This window comes from Rhododendron vialii, chromosome 5a, assembly GCF_030253575.1.
Source record: "Rhododendron vialii isolate Sample 1 chromosome 5a, ASM3025357v1".
In the NCBI taxonomy this organism is placed as follows: domain Eukaryota; kingdom Viridiplantae; phylum Streptophyta; class Magnoliopsida; order Ericales; family Ericaceae; genus Rhododendron; species Rhododendron vialii.
In genome coordinates, this window is record NC_080561.1 from 6797264 (window position 1) to 6814772 (window position 17509).

The 17509-nt window shown below is 37.9% G+C and overlaps 1 protein-coding gene and 1 long non-coding RNA gene across 3 annotated transcripts; one reads left to right on the plus strand and one right to left on the minus strand.

The window, feature by feature from the left end:
- Window positions 1-284: 284 nt before the first annotated feature.
- Window positions 285-6083, minus strand: LOC131327269 (uncharacterized). Of its 2 annotated transcripts, none has more exons than XM_058360338.1 (3): window positions 5794-6083; window positions 4096-5173; window positions 285-611 (listed from the first exon to the last, which is right to left on the minus strand). In XM_058360338.1, exons 2-3 carry the CDS (start codon window positions 5137-5139, stop codon window positions 450-452), a joined length of 1206 nt encoding a protein of 401 aa, XP_058216321.1. In that variant the 5' UTR covers window positions 5140-5173; window positions 5794-6083; the 3' UTR covers window positions 285-449. The 2 variants fall into 2 exon arrangements, with proteins under 2 accessions (XP_058216321.1, XP_058216322.1); XM_058360339.1 differs by having other exon boundaries at window positions 4096-5170; window positions 5794-6080.
- A 6165-nt stretch (window positions 6084-12248) lies between these two features.
- On the plus strand, window positions 12249-14924 carry LOC131327274 (uncharacterized). The gene is made up of 2 exons (XR_009200253.1): window positions 12249-12763; window positions 14202-14924. It is a non-coding gene; the product is annotated as an uncharacterized LOC131327274 (long non-coding RNA).
- Window positions 14925-17509: the final 2585 nt, after the last annotated feature.

Genomic DNA, 17509 nt, shown 5'->3' on the forward strand with positions numbered 1-17509 from the left:
ATTTCGTATCTTTGTTACTAAAAATATTCTAAATATCGACCACTATCTCCTAAATATAGCAAGGCAGAGAACTTCTGTTCATTGGAGCCAAAAGATCTCCCATTTCCAAAATTGGACTTGGGAAGATTGGAGGCTGGCTCCATTCCCATTTACTGGCTTTAGCAATGCCCAACATGATTTAAGTTGGTGGGTTTGCGCACACGAGGGAGAGCGCTTATCAGTAGTTAACGGAAGAAAAGTGCAAAACATTTAAACAATTTAAGAATCTCAAACACCACGGCCAATGGAAAGATAACACACAGTTCAACTTCATAAGAAAACAGATGGTACAGTTTTGTTATCTCCCAGACGCCACATATATCTACTAACATAAACGAAATGTGTATGAAGCAGCTTTCAAAAAGATGGAAATCCTCTGATACTAACATAATGCCCATCCCTTTTTGTTTTCACTCAAATGCCCAAGCATTCTCCCTGCGAACCTCTTCTTCCTCCGGAGTGAAATAGCTCATGTTGTTAAGGATTTCCTCTGGAGTAATTCCCTCGATCATGTCCGCCACAGTCTGGCATGTCAAATCTTGCAGGCTCTTGATGTTAAGATATTCTGCCGCCTGTAAAGAAAGATAAAACAAACTAAAGGATACGAGAAAATAAGTAGTCTTACATACACAGACAGACATGCATGTAAATGCAACAAGAGGCAGCTTAACATTATATGGCTGAACTCTCATCCACAGAAAATCATCAAATAAAGCCCATTCACGCAGTTAGATGGGAGTCGTGGGACTCATACACATTCACTGAAGCTCAGGAGAAACTGGCATAACATTGCGCAAGAGACGTAGCTTCAGAAGTCAGCACAATGGCCATTGACCCATAGTCAAAAAGTAAACCAATGACTTGGGCTGGGCACTGGACACTCCCCAAATGGGTACTACCAAGCGACTCAATAACTTCAACATGAGGAACTAAAGAACTCAATCACTTGCTGCAAATTTCAGGCACTCACTGTCAACACTCCCTATTTCATTTCATAAGACCATGTTACGTCCCAAGACTCCCAATTGATAGCCTAATCTCCAAAGCTATCAATAATTATAGAAACACAAATTTCATCAATGAATTTGTGTGTTAGTGCATAAAAAAGAAGCATCATTTAAATCCATGTGTACTGTCAACCAAAGGTGTACTGACACCAGCAACACATGCTCCATAAAAGTATGTGCAAATGCTCTGTATCAACATCCCAACGCAAGTTGTTCATAGAGGACCAAAATTCATTTCCTAACTCTTTCCAGAAACGCTTTTACGCAATACAAAGAACAGCTATACAGGGTAATAGTTCCTAAAGATGTCCAAGTATCGCCTATACGGTATCTCATTTCCCCCATGCCGGCATATAGTAAACCCAAACCCCATATCTATTTATCTAATATCCACAAACAAGAATAGAACCCCATAAAACTAATGCTATCAGTTCAATAATAAGAATGTGCACAACGACGTAGCAAATCATGAATACAAACCTCGTCAACTGTTTCTAGACCCAAAAGAGAACATCATAGTCACAAAATAATTGAACATTGCTTCTGATGATTGTAGACAATACTTGATCCCATAAAAAAACTCAGAGTTAAAACAGAAGTAGAGAATGCATCAAAACAAAAAATCAGTAACAAAAACTAATGGAGGTATCCATACCACTAGCAAAAGAAAACACAGAACGCATTAGATAATCAAGCACTTAAGATCTAGAAAATCATCAGATACAGTTCTTAAGCCTTCCCAGAAACCAGAACTACATCCAAATGATTTTGCTCAGAAGACAGAAGCAGTTTAGTATACAATTTAAAAGACAACCTGATTTAGTCCAAATTATCCCAGCGTGATCGATAATCAGTAAAACCTTATGATACGGCATGTGTATCTTACGATCCGTATCTTCTCCTTCCAAAAACAAAACATATCCCACCCCGTATAATTTTTTAATTGAAATTCCACGTATGCAATGACGTATCCAACAATCACATATCCTGATTCGATAGGTATCCTACGGTTACTCCTTGTAAAAAAAAGTCAGACCATAATTTAAGAAGCGGAATCCAAAATGCATTCTAAATCATTTGATCTAAATTATAATGATGGTGAATGCAAACAATTTAAAGAATAACAAACCTCAATCCATTATTAGGGCTTGAATAGAAGAAAGAACATATAACAATCATGTCTTGCATGAATACACTAAGGGCTCTTCTTCTCTTTCCTTGACCAAGAAATCAAAAGCCTCAATGCAAATACACCCCACTAGGGAGACTTGGAATCTTTCATCCTAAAAATAGGTTTTTTTTTTTTTTTTAATCCCCTAAACAATGCACATTTTTCCTACTTCGTCCTTGAACAACTAATTTGACGATTTCATCCCTTCAACTTCTAGATCGCTACCTATGTCTTGAATAGATAACGGTTGTGATCATTTTGGACGGAAAACGTTTCACGTGCCTATCACGTGCGATCCTATCCCTAATAACGGGCAAAAATGCCGTTGTACCTGTAAACCAAAAAACCCTCCTCCCTCGCCGCAAAAAAACCCCCTCAATTCTCAATCTTAAAACTTGACTCAACCCAAGAAAATAAAAATTAAAACCTAAGAAGAAACCAAGATCAACAAACCAAAACCTTGCAAATCAGAACCATAAAACTCAGAAATTTGAATGGAACGAAACCTATAGTCAATCAAAATTGTCTTCTTCGATTTATGACGTTCGGCTACCAGAACCGAACAAAGTGAATGCTCGGACCTCAGGTCAGGCGCCGAACATAGGGCTTTAGTTCGGAAACTCGCGAGTCACGACGAACATAAGGACTTTGTTAGGAAACTTTGCGACGAATTGAAGTGTTCAGGTGTAGAGCTCCAAACGCGAAGCACTTGTTCGTTAGTTGATATGCAAACAAAAGAAGATTGTTCGACCGCGAGCTCCGAAAACAAAGCCGAATCAAACCTTGGCCAATGCTGTGAATTCAGTTCGCTACAAACCTTGGCCAATGCTGTCGTAATGTCAAACAAAATTCAAAGATTGAGACTTCTGTAGATTGAACGAGACGGTGTACACTGGGGACGGGTCAATTGGGGTTATATAATCGATTAATCCGGGGCAACGAAGTCAGGGTCAATTATATGGTCATGAAGTGGTTGGGATGAGGATGTGAAATGCTCCAAATATGGAGTGGGTTGCTGGATATGGAGGGGGGCTGCCGGAATTGGGGATAGGATCGCACGTAATAGTTACGTGAAACGTTTTCCGTCCAGAATGTTCCCAGCCGTTATCGATTGAACGACATAGTTAGCGATCAGGAAGTTGAAGGGATAAAATCATTAAATTGGTAGTTTAGGGATGAAGTAGATAAATGTGCATAGTTTAAAAGATTAAAAAAAAAATATAAGTCTATAATAAAACAAACTGACTAACAAAACCCATTATATTATACTCGACTCTCTAAACAAAACATTTCTACTTTAAAAAAAACACGGATTTTAAGACATAGGTCATTCTTCTCACGTATATCAACTAAGCAGAAATAACTTGTCTAAAAGACCATAAGCTATAGACGAAATTTTTATGGGAAACTCACCGCAGAGTACACAAATAGAAATACACAATAAATACATGCATCAACATAACAAATCCATCACAAAAACTAGAAAGAAGGCGTAATCTCCGCACCACAAACCGAAACAAAACACACATTCAAATGAGGATAGTTTTGTTCACCCACCTTTAAAAAGGGTAAACATTACTCTCTCTGAGATTAGTGGAAATTGTATAGGGCCCACAGAATCAATACACTTTTTTAAAATAATGGGGGTTAGTTTGTGATAGGACCTACACAATTTTCACCAATGAGAGGGTAATGTTTAAAGAGGGTGAACAAAATCATTCACCAATCAAACTAACAATGCATCGAAAAACCAACTACTCGGCTAATTTTAATCTAGGCGTTGGAACTCCGCCTAGTGCCAAATAGTCGACCATCTGCAATAAACCATCAAAAACCTGAAGAAATCGTTAAAAAAAAAAAAAGGCACGGAGATCAAACCAAGATGAGATCGAAGAGCACGCCCTGGTCGACGTTGACGAACTCCTTGTCCCACTTCTTGAGAGCCTCGTCGTCGGCCGCGTCCTTGCCGAGGTCGTTGGCATTGCTGGAGCCAGAGGCCTCGACGTGCTTCCTGCAGTACTCGATGACCTTGGCGAGGATCTTGCTGTTGACGTTGGGGAGGGGGATGGTGTTGTCGGCGCAGTTGTCCTTGATCATGTGCTTGATGGTTTGGGATTTCAGGCCCATGGTCTCCTCAACCTCGAAGGTCTCACCGTCGGAGGATTTCAGGACGATTTTCTTTGGAGTTGACATGGTTTTTGGTTCAGTGTTTGATAACCCTAACCCTTCGTTCATACCATTTGGGTTGTCATTGATGTGGCACCCCATCAGATGCCCCGCAATCTTGGCAGGACCTACGCGCGGTCGAATTAGATTCCTGGAGGGTGGTACAAAGCCTTCCCCACCGCCACCGGCCACGCTAGGCCAGTTCCACACAAACCTACCTGCATTACGAAGGGCAGATGAAACACCCACCCCAGAAGGAATGACAAGAATCACCGTATAGCCGCGTTGACCTAGTATGTGTAGAGCCGGAGCAAAGTCAACATCCCCAGAGATCAGCATGATGGAAGATGGTGGAGGGTTGTCAAGGGCAAAAAGAAACATATCAATCAATATGGCCTTGTCAGCGGCATCTTTTCTCCCATTTGGTACATCTATGAGTTTGACACCAGTTCTTTGGCATCCCTCCCTCAGGTTCCTAGAGAAGACATTAAAATCCCCATAGGCAGAGAACAAGGTAACAGGTCCCTTAATAATCGGATGGACCCGTACGGCCATCCTGATGTTGCCAGCCACGTCTTCTGGGCGTACATCACGAGGGACACGACAGTTCTCAATGTCCCAAAGAATAGCCACAGGACCTTGCGAGGAGTTTCCGCTCTGTTGTGAAGGTGGTGTGTTTGAATTTTCACCATGTGCCCCGCTTTGTTCTGAGGTTCCAGAAGACAACATCAATTCTGATGCACTTGTACTAGCCATCACTCACTTGTCGAAAACTCAAATATTCCTGCTGCTGGACAAGACAAAGAAGTATATATAAGCAACTATACAACAAGGTGCTCCCATCACGAATAAGAAAGATACTAAGGTACAAAGTTCGGGGGCCTTGACAACCCGGCCGCCTTATACTTGGATACAGCCTTTCGGTACCAATTGGCCTACAAGACACACGTTCATCTATTTACCAAGATCACTTCCATGACGCAAACCTAGCTTGCAAACAACCGATCAAAAAAAAACAAAGGGACTTCCACATCTGCGTAGTTACTACTCTAGCAGTAAACTCAAAGATAATTCCCAAATGCACACACGACATAAGCCACGTACTAGAATTTCAGTTTGAATTATTCTTATTTTCCGTTTCCGCTAAACTAAATGGGCTAAAATCCATGTTTTCCCTCACATCTATTAACTAAAATACTACCATTTAACGAAAATAATTTGACGATTGTCATTAAGGTGTAGTCTAATAATATAGCGGAAAGGCACCCTCCAAAGAAACTGTAAAGATTCACAACAAAAAAGAACAAATGGAAAAGGGAACCAAAAAGAAGCCATACCTTTGAGAACCAGAACTGAATAGACAAAAACAAGAACTAATCCAAAAAGAGAGAAGAAAGTTAATAAAGATACCTGATTTTTTTTCGTCTAAATTTTCTGATATGCAGCTTCCGATGGAGATTTTACTCTTCTTTTCTCTGCAAGAAAACTAGATCAACTGAAATCGAGTACCCAGGGAAGAGAGATCACAATTTTCCAAATCTTATATATGTACAGTCACACAAGCATACTATAGAGAGAGAGAGAGAGAGAGAGAGAGAGAGAGAGTTGAAGAAGCAGAGCGTGAAGTTTCTTTGGGAGTACGTACGCTAGAGAGAGAGAGAGAGAGAGAGAGTTGAAGAAGCAGAGCGTGAAGTTTCTTTGGGAGTACGTACGCTAGCTGAGATTTTAGGAACAACGCTGCTACACAGTTTTTTTTTTTTTTCGGCTAAGCTGCTACACACAATTTTTTGCACACAAATAGTGCACAGATTACAGTGTGGGGCCTACTAAAGATTTCACACAAATGATCCGATCCGTTAATTAAATATGAAATATTTTTTGAAAGACTGTCTCAAAAAATCAACTCAATCTGATAGATATATGTTTTCGATCCAATCATCTAACTTTTCATGATGATTTTCAGATAATGAAAAGTTAGATAATTTGATCGAGTACTTATGAGTATCGGATTAAGCTGATATTTGCAAAAACACTTGAAAATTTATTTTATATTTAATGAAAAGTTCGAATTGTTTAAATAAGACCCGTAGTGTGCCTCATACCATAATCTGTACACGATTTGTGTGCACAAATCCGTGTGTAGACTTACTTTTTTATGGAATTGTCTCTCTCTTAGTTTTACAACCAAACAGTTTCAAATTTAATTAACTTTTCTTCCCCCTCATTTTTCCCTATTTTCTCAACCCCAATTCAACTACTCACTTCATTTTTTTTTCGAATGTGAGAGTTAAATTAAAAGAAAAGTACAACAATCAATAACCAGGAATATCTGTAAAATAAATTGTGGAAGAGATCAATTTTAATTAATTAATTAATTACCCTACTTATTGGAAAAAAAGAACAGAAAAGGTGTACTTAAAAAGAAAGTGGAATGGGCCCTTACTTTACTTTACTCTCCCTCTCCTCTCCTCTCCTCTCTCCATACTAGAGACCAGAGGGGGACCACCACACGCATTATAACTCATTAGAGCGTTCACATCAGTCTGTTGATTTTGGACCAAATTAACCTTCAAATGCTACTTTTCTATTTTAACTAGTTATTTTTTATAATTACAAAAAATCAAGCTCTTTACTCTTGTTCTCTTCTTAATTAAAATAATATAATATAATAATAGGGGTTGGAGCTTTTTCTTTTCTTTATTAAAGTAATGTAAGGCTTCTCCTAAACATGGGAGGCAGTGCAAATAATTGGGGGACCTTTTGATAAAAAAAAATAATAATAGAAGGTGGGGCTAAGAATAACAGTACTCCTTCCATCCCAAATTTTTTGTCCGGTCCGCAAAACGGAGGGATAAAATGTAACGACCCGGATTTTTTCCCTATTTTTTTTTAATACAAATTTGAAATGTTAAAACTAATTCAATAATCAGTTAGATTTATTAATTAAATTACATTATTATGTGTATATTTGATATTACAAAAAAAAAAATCGTATTCGAAACATATTATACTTTAGAGATATACATTTATCTCTTATCCTTCGTATCTAAACGCTAATTGGAATTCTATTGAAACTATATCTCTCTCTCCTACCGAATTCCACCACCTCTATACTTCTCCTCTATAAATTCCTCTCTCCTCTCTCACAATACAACACTCCTAGTCCTCTACAAAAACAAAAGAAAAAGAAAAGAGGGATCACACCCTTTCGATTTTCGTCCATATCACGTCCCTCTATTCACGGCCTGTTTCCTCGTAGTTGCTGTCGATTTTAGGCCTAAGTTTCTTCACAAAAGTTGTAGAGGGCGTCGAGAGCTTCAATTTCGACCCAAGAATCGCCCAAAACAGTCAAGAATTGATAGAGTTATCGCCATTCAAAGTTAGGTAAAATTTTCTCGGATTCTGATTTCCAGGCAGATTTAGCGATCCTTCTAAACTTCCATTTTTCTACTACTTAGAGTGGTTTTCGGGCTTGGACTTCTTCATGAAAGTCGTAGAGCGTTTCAAGATCTTCGCGAGAGACACAAGAATCATCCGAAACGGCAGATGTTTGGTCAAATTATTCCAGCCCTAATTTGCTGCTAGAATATCAATCTTTCGCCACCAAACGAAAACCCACCGAACTCCACCGAATCGCCTTGTCCGGATTAAAGATATTATAATCCTTCTCCTACTCTCTCCTAAGTATATTTAGTGTTTGCGTATTGGTGTTTAACATATCAGTGTAGGAAGAATTAATCCCGACGTCGCACGAACAGAATTCGGGATCCTCTTCTTTTTTTTTTTTTGCCGTGAACAGTAGTAATACGTAGTGGGTTTTGATTCCTTTTGGAAAAATCACACTTAAACCCTTCTAATTACATTAGTGTGTTATTGCGGCCCAACTAATAGATTAACTTTACTAAAATTCCATTCAACGTCCCCCTAGCGTTTTAAGAGTTATATTTTGGCCCATGATTCACTTTCTTTAGCTATAACCGGTGTAACAAAAAAAAGAAGAAGTCATGATTAGTGTTGTTAAAATTACAAAATTGATAATTTACGTATTTAAATAATTACTCTCACATTTTGATAACGTAAGGGCATCGGCCCAATCATAAAACGCTATGTGTTTTACTTATTTGCACAATATCAATTGTTATGTTGGCTTTCACGTAGAAACGTATCATGATTATTGATTACGTTATTATGGATTCTTGATTGTTGTATTTGTTGGATCAGAACTTGGTTCGCTTGGTGGTTTCAAATGAGAATTTTGCAGACGTTGTAATTGTTAATGAAAAAGGAAAAACAGATGAAGGTTGTAGCCTGGTAGGACCTTGAGGGTAGCCTGAAAGACCCGGTGTTGCTAGGGTGGCCAAGCAGGACCTCAGAGGTTGCCTGGCAGGACCTCAGGTATTGAGGATAGCCTAGCAGGACCTTGAGGGCAGCCTGATGGACCTAGAATTATGAGGGTGGCCAAGCAGGACCTCAAGGGTAGCCTGGCAGGACCTCAGGTATTGAGGATAGCCTAGCAGGACCTTGAGGGCAGCCTGATGGACCTAGAATTGTGAGGGTGGCCAAGCAGGACCTCAGGGGTAGCCTGACAGGACCTCAGGTATTGAGGGTAGCCTAGTAAGATCTTGAGGGCAGCCTGATGGACCTGAATTGAGTGGATAGTCTACTAATACCTCGTGATATTGAAGGTAGCAGGATATTTAAATATGAGTTCGTAAGACGATGGATACTATGGTGCAGGTATAATTATGAAATGTGAGATTCAAAAGAAGGTAATTTAAAGGCTTGCTAATAGATTTACTTATTTAATGCTGGTCGTTCTATTATTTCCATATGAATTGTGATAAGACTGCTTAGCTGTAAAGTAAGGGGTTGGTAGGGTTAGGATTATTCTACTGAGTGAATTATCACTCACGGATACATTTGTATCCTGGTAAATCGATTGCTTCGGCGATCAATTTGCCAGAGTATGCAAGATTCAATGGTGGAGCAGTTTGACACATGAAGAATACTATGGGCGGAGACCGAGTATGCTTGGGATCTATATCAAGACTAGAGTCGCTCTGAAGTTATTTCAATAAATTGCTAGATTTTATTAAGGTTAAATAATTTTATTTTTTTTTGAGTCAGTATCTTCCACGAGAAGTCGGCTCAATGCTTGTCAGACCAATGTTTACCTTTGAATAAAAGTTTTGTATTTTCAATTTGAGTTGAAATAAAGAAATCCCTATGTTGATACTTCTGTGTTTTTTTGGTTGACTAAAGAAATCTTTTTCAAAAAATAATAATTAATGCTGCCGATATTCGATTAAAATATCGGGGCGTTACATAAAAATAAAACAATTTTTGCAAGAAAAAATCAAAAGTTTTTCAACAAGTTACTAGATATCAATGAAGATTTTTAATTTATGAAAAAAGTTTGAATTTTTTCTTCAAAAAATTGCATTATTTTTAACACTTCATTTTGCGAACCGGACAAAGAATTTGGACGTAGGGAGTATTATATAGAGTGACTAATGAATAGTTCCTCGGCTGACTAAACGAGGAATTGTTCCTCTTTCATATTGCAGGGTCATTATAGCAAGTCTGGTGCAGAGCAAATTTTGGAGTTTTTTTGGATTTCCCTCGCTACTTTAGTTTGCATGGATTTTTAACAAGCCTGAGAGCAAATTTACTAGTTGTTGGATAAAAATGCTAATAAACAGTGCAATTTTTTTTATTTACTTACATCTTTTTCAACACCACACTAATACTATCTATTTAACCTATTTTCTATTAAAATATCATTACCTTTATTTTCCATTTTTCTTTTGTGATGTACAGCTTCAATCTGTCAGATGTGAGAGAGAGAGAGAGAGAGAGAGAGAGGGAGGGAGAGAATAATAAAGAAATAGTAAAGCTCATGTACAGTCCTTCAATACATTTACCTAAGAATTGTAGCAAAATTAGTTGGTTAGGTACTTTTGCTATTCTAGTAGAGGTGGGTTTTTGGGTTGAGCTCTCTTTTTTACCTACACAAAAGTAAATACAGAAGCCGATGCACTTGCTCTAATACAGATGCTCTTACCTCTCTATCTGATTCACTACAGAAACCATTTTGACTCCTCTCCAATTCATGAGGAATTGGAGGATTCTCTAATTCTAATCTTACAGCTAAGAATATAACATTGAAGATAACTTATGTAAATGGTATGAGGATGAGCACACATAATTAATCCCCCCCCATATAGGGATGGCAATTCGAACCGAACCGATGGGTACCAAACCGATAAGCAAAATTATCCCAGAACCATAACTAAAATTTTCCCTGTGGGTACGGGTATGGTTGGCACAAAGGATACCCGAATGGGTTTCGGTCCGAATCGAACTAGTAAATTACAAAATTACCCCTGCCTATATATTTACGTTTTAGGGTTTTTCAGTCTTATTTTTACTTATCACTTCTCAGTGAGGGTCCTAAGGGAGGCGGCGAAGGCCGAAGGCGATTTCAGATCTCTCTCTCTCTCTCTCTCTCTCTCTCTCTCTCTCTCTCTCTCTCTCTCTCTCTCTCCCTCCCTCCTGCTCCTGTTATTCTTTGCGTCGAAGACTCGAACACGAACAGCTCTCGCCTCTCTGATGCTCGAATGCTCGATCATTCAAGAAACCCATATTAGTTCTATTCAAGACCCTCCATTTCTCCAAGGTAATCTTTCTCTCCCTCTCTCTCTTTCTCTACACAGAGATAGACATTTAGATTCTCAGAACCCATTTCCTGTTTGCTCTTATTTGGTTTCATTCTTGATTTATGTTTATATACCCATGGATGTCCGATTTAAGTCTTTAAGAGCATCCATTCTTGATTCGGTTACCCATTCGGTTACCCGAAATCCGAATGGCTCGGAAATGGTTTCATTCTTCCCTCCCCATTCGGGGCAAATATGGGCGGAAGTTCGGGTTCGGGGATCGGGGACAGAATACACATTTTCCGCCCCGAATGCCATCCCTACCCACACACACACACACACACACACACACACTCTCTCTCTCTCTCTCTCTCTCTCTCTCTCTCTCTGCCATTGACAATTTTTTTTATGCATCAACTATTTCAACTACTGCTTCATCAGTACTTCATCCATTCCAAAATGTTTGTTTGATCCATAAAATAACTTAAAAATTAGTACATTTTTTTTCGAAAAAAATTCTAACTTCTTAAACAAATCAAAAGGTTTCACTGTACAGAGTAAATATATTGTCCAAAAAAATTGAAATTTTTCTTGAAAAAAGTGTATTATTTTTAAGATCCCCTTTTACGAATCGGACAAACATTTTGGAATGAGATGAGTAGTTCATAATTTTACCTCCAGAAAACATGGCCGCTAATTGGTTTTTGTTGACCGTGATGATTAAAGATTTGAGAGTTAGGGTTGGGCTATTGCGGGGAAGGGGTAGTGGGCATTAGGGAGGGATTTGTCGGAGGAGAAAAAAGGGGATGGAAGAGGCGGAAAAGAGTGGTGATGGCTAGTGGAGGGTTGGACGGAAATGGAGGGAAGGGGCGGTGATTTTGTCAGGAATAATGAAGGGGAAGTGAAATTATTTGGTGTTTCACTAGATGACAAGGATTATGTGGCCATTAATAATTTTGGCTGTCAAATTTTATAGCGGACATGTGTCGCCTTAACAATAGGACTTTGAGGATCCTCCAATTCCCTTAGGATTGGAGAGGAGCCAAACTCCATCACACAACCCACCAAACTCCGAAGAGGAGTGTTAGGAACAAAAAAAATTGGCAAAGAAAAGACCCTTAAAGTGTACATGAACGGCCCAGATTCACTGTGTAGTGCATCTGAGCCATTCATGTACACTTAAAGGTCTTTTCTTAGCCTATTTTCTTTGCACTTAGCATTTCTCAACTCGGAACCCTCATAAACCCAACTCCATTTCCTTTCCAATTTTCAAGATTTCTCCAATTCAGTGAGCACCCAGATAAGAAAACCCAGTTTACGGGGTTTTCAAAAGCGTTGAAACTGTGATTTTTGGCCGTATTGGTGGGAAAATTGAAACCCAGTTGAGGTTTTGAGTGGATTTGGGGAATTTAGAGGAAACCCAAATGGAGTGAATGAGTTGGGATTGTTTTGGGGATCGGAGAGATGAGTTGAAGAGTGTTGGGTTGTTGAGCAAGTGTAGTTGGATGAATAAGAAGATAGCGATGTGGGTTTGGATTGACAGAGGAGTCGAAGCATGATTTGTTGGGAGGATACATATTCTGGCGAGGGTTTGCAGATTCCGGCAAGGTTCCGCCAAAATTCACGTAGTTTCCGATCTCTATTTTCTGGTAAATTTCAGTTGGGATTAATGAGGTGTCAAGGATGAGTATAGTCATCCTTGGTTCGAAATATGGGACCAGGTATGGAACTTTGCCATTATCCAACTCTTTTCCCATCACCATTGGAGCCTCAAGTTCTATATTTGGTGTCGTATTATAGATATAGATGCCGAGCAATCGGATTTTTACAATATTTTTGTAAAAATACTTATCACCTATTGTTTGATCAAATTTGCACAATATTACTTATTGTTTGATCAAATTTTCATAAATATTGTGAAAATTAGACTTGCACATGCATCACGTGTGCCATAAGTAAATGTAGGAGTTGGTTTTATTTTATTTTATTTTTTTTGATTTGTGAGCAAAAATTGCATGAATGTAATTTTTTTTTTTAAACAAAAAAAAAAAAAACAAAAGCCAATCCACAAAACGACCCTACCCTGCCTTTCCCATACCAGTTTAATGGAAAAGGAAAAGGAACAGGAAGCATCTATCTACAAAGCAAAAGAAGTAAAAAAAGAAAGTGATACTAGTAGAAAAAGAAAGTGACAGGTGTGCCATTGACAGGCCGGCCTTGAAAATTTAGAAACTTAAAGCGATTTTTAAAATTAAGGCCTTAGGTTTTCTATAAAAAAAAAAAAATCAATATAGGTGGTTAATATAAGGTAAAAATATTGAACATGGTATTTTAGTTTTGTAATTTAACTAAAATAAAATTTTTAAATATTTTATACCATTAAAAAAAATCAAACATAACGAAATACCACTCATATACTTCATTTTTTTAACTAATCATGTTATTAACTTTAACCATAAGAATGCAAAAGATGTAAGAGCTGTATATTATTTATTCTTAAAAGGAAAAAAAAAAAGGAAAAAAACCTTTGTCAAAAGAAAACCTCCTTAGGAGTTGAACCAAGGATATACCCTATCCCAATTTTCCGTACCTCACATAGACCACTTGTGCTAGAATTGACATTATGTTGAAACACGAAACATTTATATAAATATAATATATTTGATTTTTTTTTTTGGAAAAATGAGACCCTTGTTTTTCTGAAATTTCGGAGGCCTAAAGCGTCGGCACCTCGAGCTTTAGCCCAAGACCGGCCTGATGAGCACCCAATATTGTACTTCCTCCGTCACTTTTTAAATGTCCCGCTTAGTAACTCCAATTTATTAAAAAAATATCATCATTACACCTTTCATATTAACTTTTATCTCCACTTTCCCTATTTACCTTTTATGGAGACATCATCATTACACTTTTACTCATTAATTTTTAAAATGGAATCTACTTTTAGGGGCAAAATGAAAAATGTACCAATTTTTACCCATTAACTTTACAAAATGGACATTGATTAAAGGACAATCCAAAATGAAATACTGGACTTTAAAAAGGGGACCGAAGGAGTAGATATTTGGTGCGACTAGTCTCGTTTTATGTTGCTTTAACTTGCGTTTATTTAGTTTTTATAGCGATATTGTACGTAAGGTATTTTTGTAAGCGTTTCAGGTAAAATGTGTTAATAAGGCGGTTTTGAACGCCAAGGGACGTTCTGGGATGTAACCAAGTGTTCAAGTGCCCGGCGGCATGCGTTTCATTGTCATCGGAGCCTTACAGTGTTGCAAGAAGTGAATTCAATGGACGGCCAGTGGTCAAGAATGTTAGGAAGCGTGCCAAGGCTTCGGAAAGAAGGCAAATGCATCGAACATGGCCCTCAAGGGTATCCAAGAGACCAAGGGCACGTGGCATACTTTTGTCAAGTCCCGTTGATCAAGTATTGAAGAATTGGTGAGAGACACCACAAGGCCTGAAATGCCAAGCTATACCCATTCTGCAGTTTTGGAGCAAAGGTACCAATACCTCAAAAACATGGTACCGGTACCATGTTGCTGATATGGGAGACAGTTGAGTTAGTAGCAATACCTCATTTTCTAGGTACCGGTACCAATGCCCTTTGACCAGCCTTTTATGCTGAATGTATCAACCTTCCATTTATGAAAAGTGCCTACTTTAGGCATGTTTTTGGAATATTTTGGGGGTCTTTTGGTCTATTGTAGGGCTAATTATTTAGCCTTATAAATAGCCTTTTATGCCATATATGGCACATATGTAATCTTTTATACTTTAAGTCTTTTGAATTCCTAGAGCTCCTTTGGTAAGTTTCAAGCTTTATTTCTCTTGTTTCCTTCAAGAACACTAGCAAGCAATTGTATTACGTTAATTTCTCGAGTATTAAAGTTGGTTTTGTGGTTTGGATCTTCTATAAATTCAAGTTTATTTTCGTGTTTATCGGTGAATCATGTTTTTTACGCTTAACTCTTTTTTTTCTAGTCTTTTTACCATGAGTAAGAAGTTCACAGGTTTGGTCATGGGGTGAGGTTCACTCTATGACTTAGTGGTTTTAATGGTTTCTCTTATCTTTGGCTTAAGTTCAAGGTTTTTGAATGAATTAAACCCATGATGTTTAATATTGATCATGGGGTTAATAGCTTCTTTGATCATGAAGTTTATCGCCTTTTGCTACATGCTTGATAATCCTACGCGTGCGAACGATTCTTTTTCGTCTCTCACCTGCATTAAATGAGTTCAATTTGAATCAGAACTTTGAGTTAAGTTATAAGTAGTCTTCAGCTTTTAATTTTTCTAGTGGAATCCGGATGGTTTCGGTCCACTCTTGAGTTAGATGAAGGAACCATTTGACGGCTAAGTTGTGGGTAAATCAATCCCTTTGACTCGACCATCTCTAATCTAGTTTAAATTCCAAGTTAAAATATCATCATTCAAATCGAATACAAAAGTTGGCCGCTTGAACGCCGCAACTCTTACGCTACATCTAATCTGAATTCGCTTAAGAAGATTTCTCTGTGGGAACGATTCTGGTCTTACCGGTTATTATACTTTCAACGACCTAGCCCTATGCTTGGGGTGTGAACCTTTCTAAGAGGTTAGGTTGCGATGAAGCACGGCCCTAGCTATTGATACAGTGTAAATACGGGAAGGAACGAAAAGTGAAGAAGGAAATGTAATTGTTGTAGAGTTAACAAAAAATTCAGAGAAGTTGCAGACATTGAGAAATGAGGTAAAAAGGAAAACTTCTGGTACCAGTTGGGGAGAAGAGCAAAGAAAGTTGTGTATGTAGTGGGGTGATAATTGTTTTTAGGTGGTTTCTTTGTGTTAAAATGTCAAATACTAGCGTATGCCCATGCCTCAAACAATCAGCACACAGAAACAAATATTGAACTCACGTGCAATATACGGCTCAAATAATCACCACACGCAAATTAAAACTAACTTGCATGCAATAAACCAACCCATGTCCAACAAATTCAACTATGTGATAAACAATAACGCATAGTAAAGAAGAAGAATGAGAAAATCATATGAACGATGTATAGAAAATTCTATCTTCGGTGATTTCCGTGATGTTCGTTTGACAGCCTAGAAATAGGAAAAGGAATGTTTGGCTTTGATTTCGGTACGTGATCCCGGTGGCTTTGATTTCGGTTTTGTACAAGGTTATATATGAATTTGATTTTCATTTGAATAATGCTCATTTGAATAATGCCTTAATAGGTGGTTTTGAATACAATACCTTAATAGGAGTAATTTATGAAGAGAGAGAGAGATTTGAATAATGCCTTAATAGGTGGTTTTGAATACAATACCTTAATAGGAGTAATTTATGAAGAGAGAGAGAGAGAGAGAGAGAGAGAGAGAGAGAGAGAGAGAGAGAGAGTGTGTGTGTGTGTGTGTGTGTTTAATGTAGGTTAATACTTAATAAATTAGGAAACCTTCATTTCTTTAATCCAACGGCTATAACCTTATCACTAAAAACGATCGAACGACTGTAGATGAATCTATGTTTGTATGTGTACACATTTTGGTAAAAAACTGCTCTATTTTATAATATAGAATATTATCACTATTAATTGTTTTGTATTGTGTATTTTTCTCTTAGGAGGATATTTATGGGGAAGGAAAAAACATGACAAGGGAGACACCAAAGTGGTGCTCCCCCTTTATATATTAAAATAGATAACACCGGTTTTTCAACCCCATTGGACTTGCCCAAACAGGTTGGGATGAGGTTTAGGTGGCACATTTATAGAGGGGATAAAAAAAAGGAGTAACTAGTTTGGATAATGTATTAAAAAAACAGAAATGATTCGTGCACAGCAGCCTTTTTCTCCCGCCTCGGGTCGCACAAAGATGATCGGAGCCGCTCATTTTGTTCAAAATATATCGTTTAAGGTCTCTGTAAAAAATGAGCTTCGTTCGATATCGTTTGAGGCGTTAACAAAACACCCAAAATCACTTCAAAAGCTAAATTCTGAAGTGATTTTGGGTGTTTTGTTAACGCCTCAAACGATATCGTACGAAGCTCATTTTTTACAGAGATCTTAAACGATATATTTTGAACAACATGAGCGGCTCCGATCATTTTTGTGCGACCCGAGGCGGGAGAAAAAGACTGTTGTGCACAGCAGTCTGTGCACGTAGCACAGCTCTTAAAAAAAGGGGATAAAATATGACATAGTTAAACTTTGGATGTTTGGATGAGAGATAAGTTGGGTGGATGATGTAAAAAGCTATCATATGCCTTTGTACAGTCCCAAATTATATTTTTAAAATATTGCTTTTTTAATTTTTGTCCAAATGTTTAGAAAAATAGCCGTGAAACCCCCAAAATCTATTAATATGACTTGGTTTTTTTTAATATGACTTGATTTGTTTGTTTTCCGTCCGAATATTAGAACCCACCTCTCTCTCTCACACACACGCATAGACACACTGACAACTAGAGCAGCTTCAGCAAC

Bases quoted from the DNA above. Each gene is read 5' to 3' on its own strand.
- LOC131327269 (XM_058360338.1), bottom strand. From the start codon at position 5,139: ATGGCTAGTACAAGTGCATCAGAATTGATGTTGTCTTCTGGAACCTCA. The intron at 612-4,095 runs GTTTGATCTCCG...CTTTCTTTACAG, and splicing joins TGCTCTTCGATCTCATCTTG to GCGGCAGAATATCTTAACAT.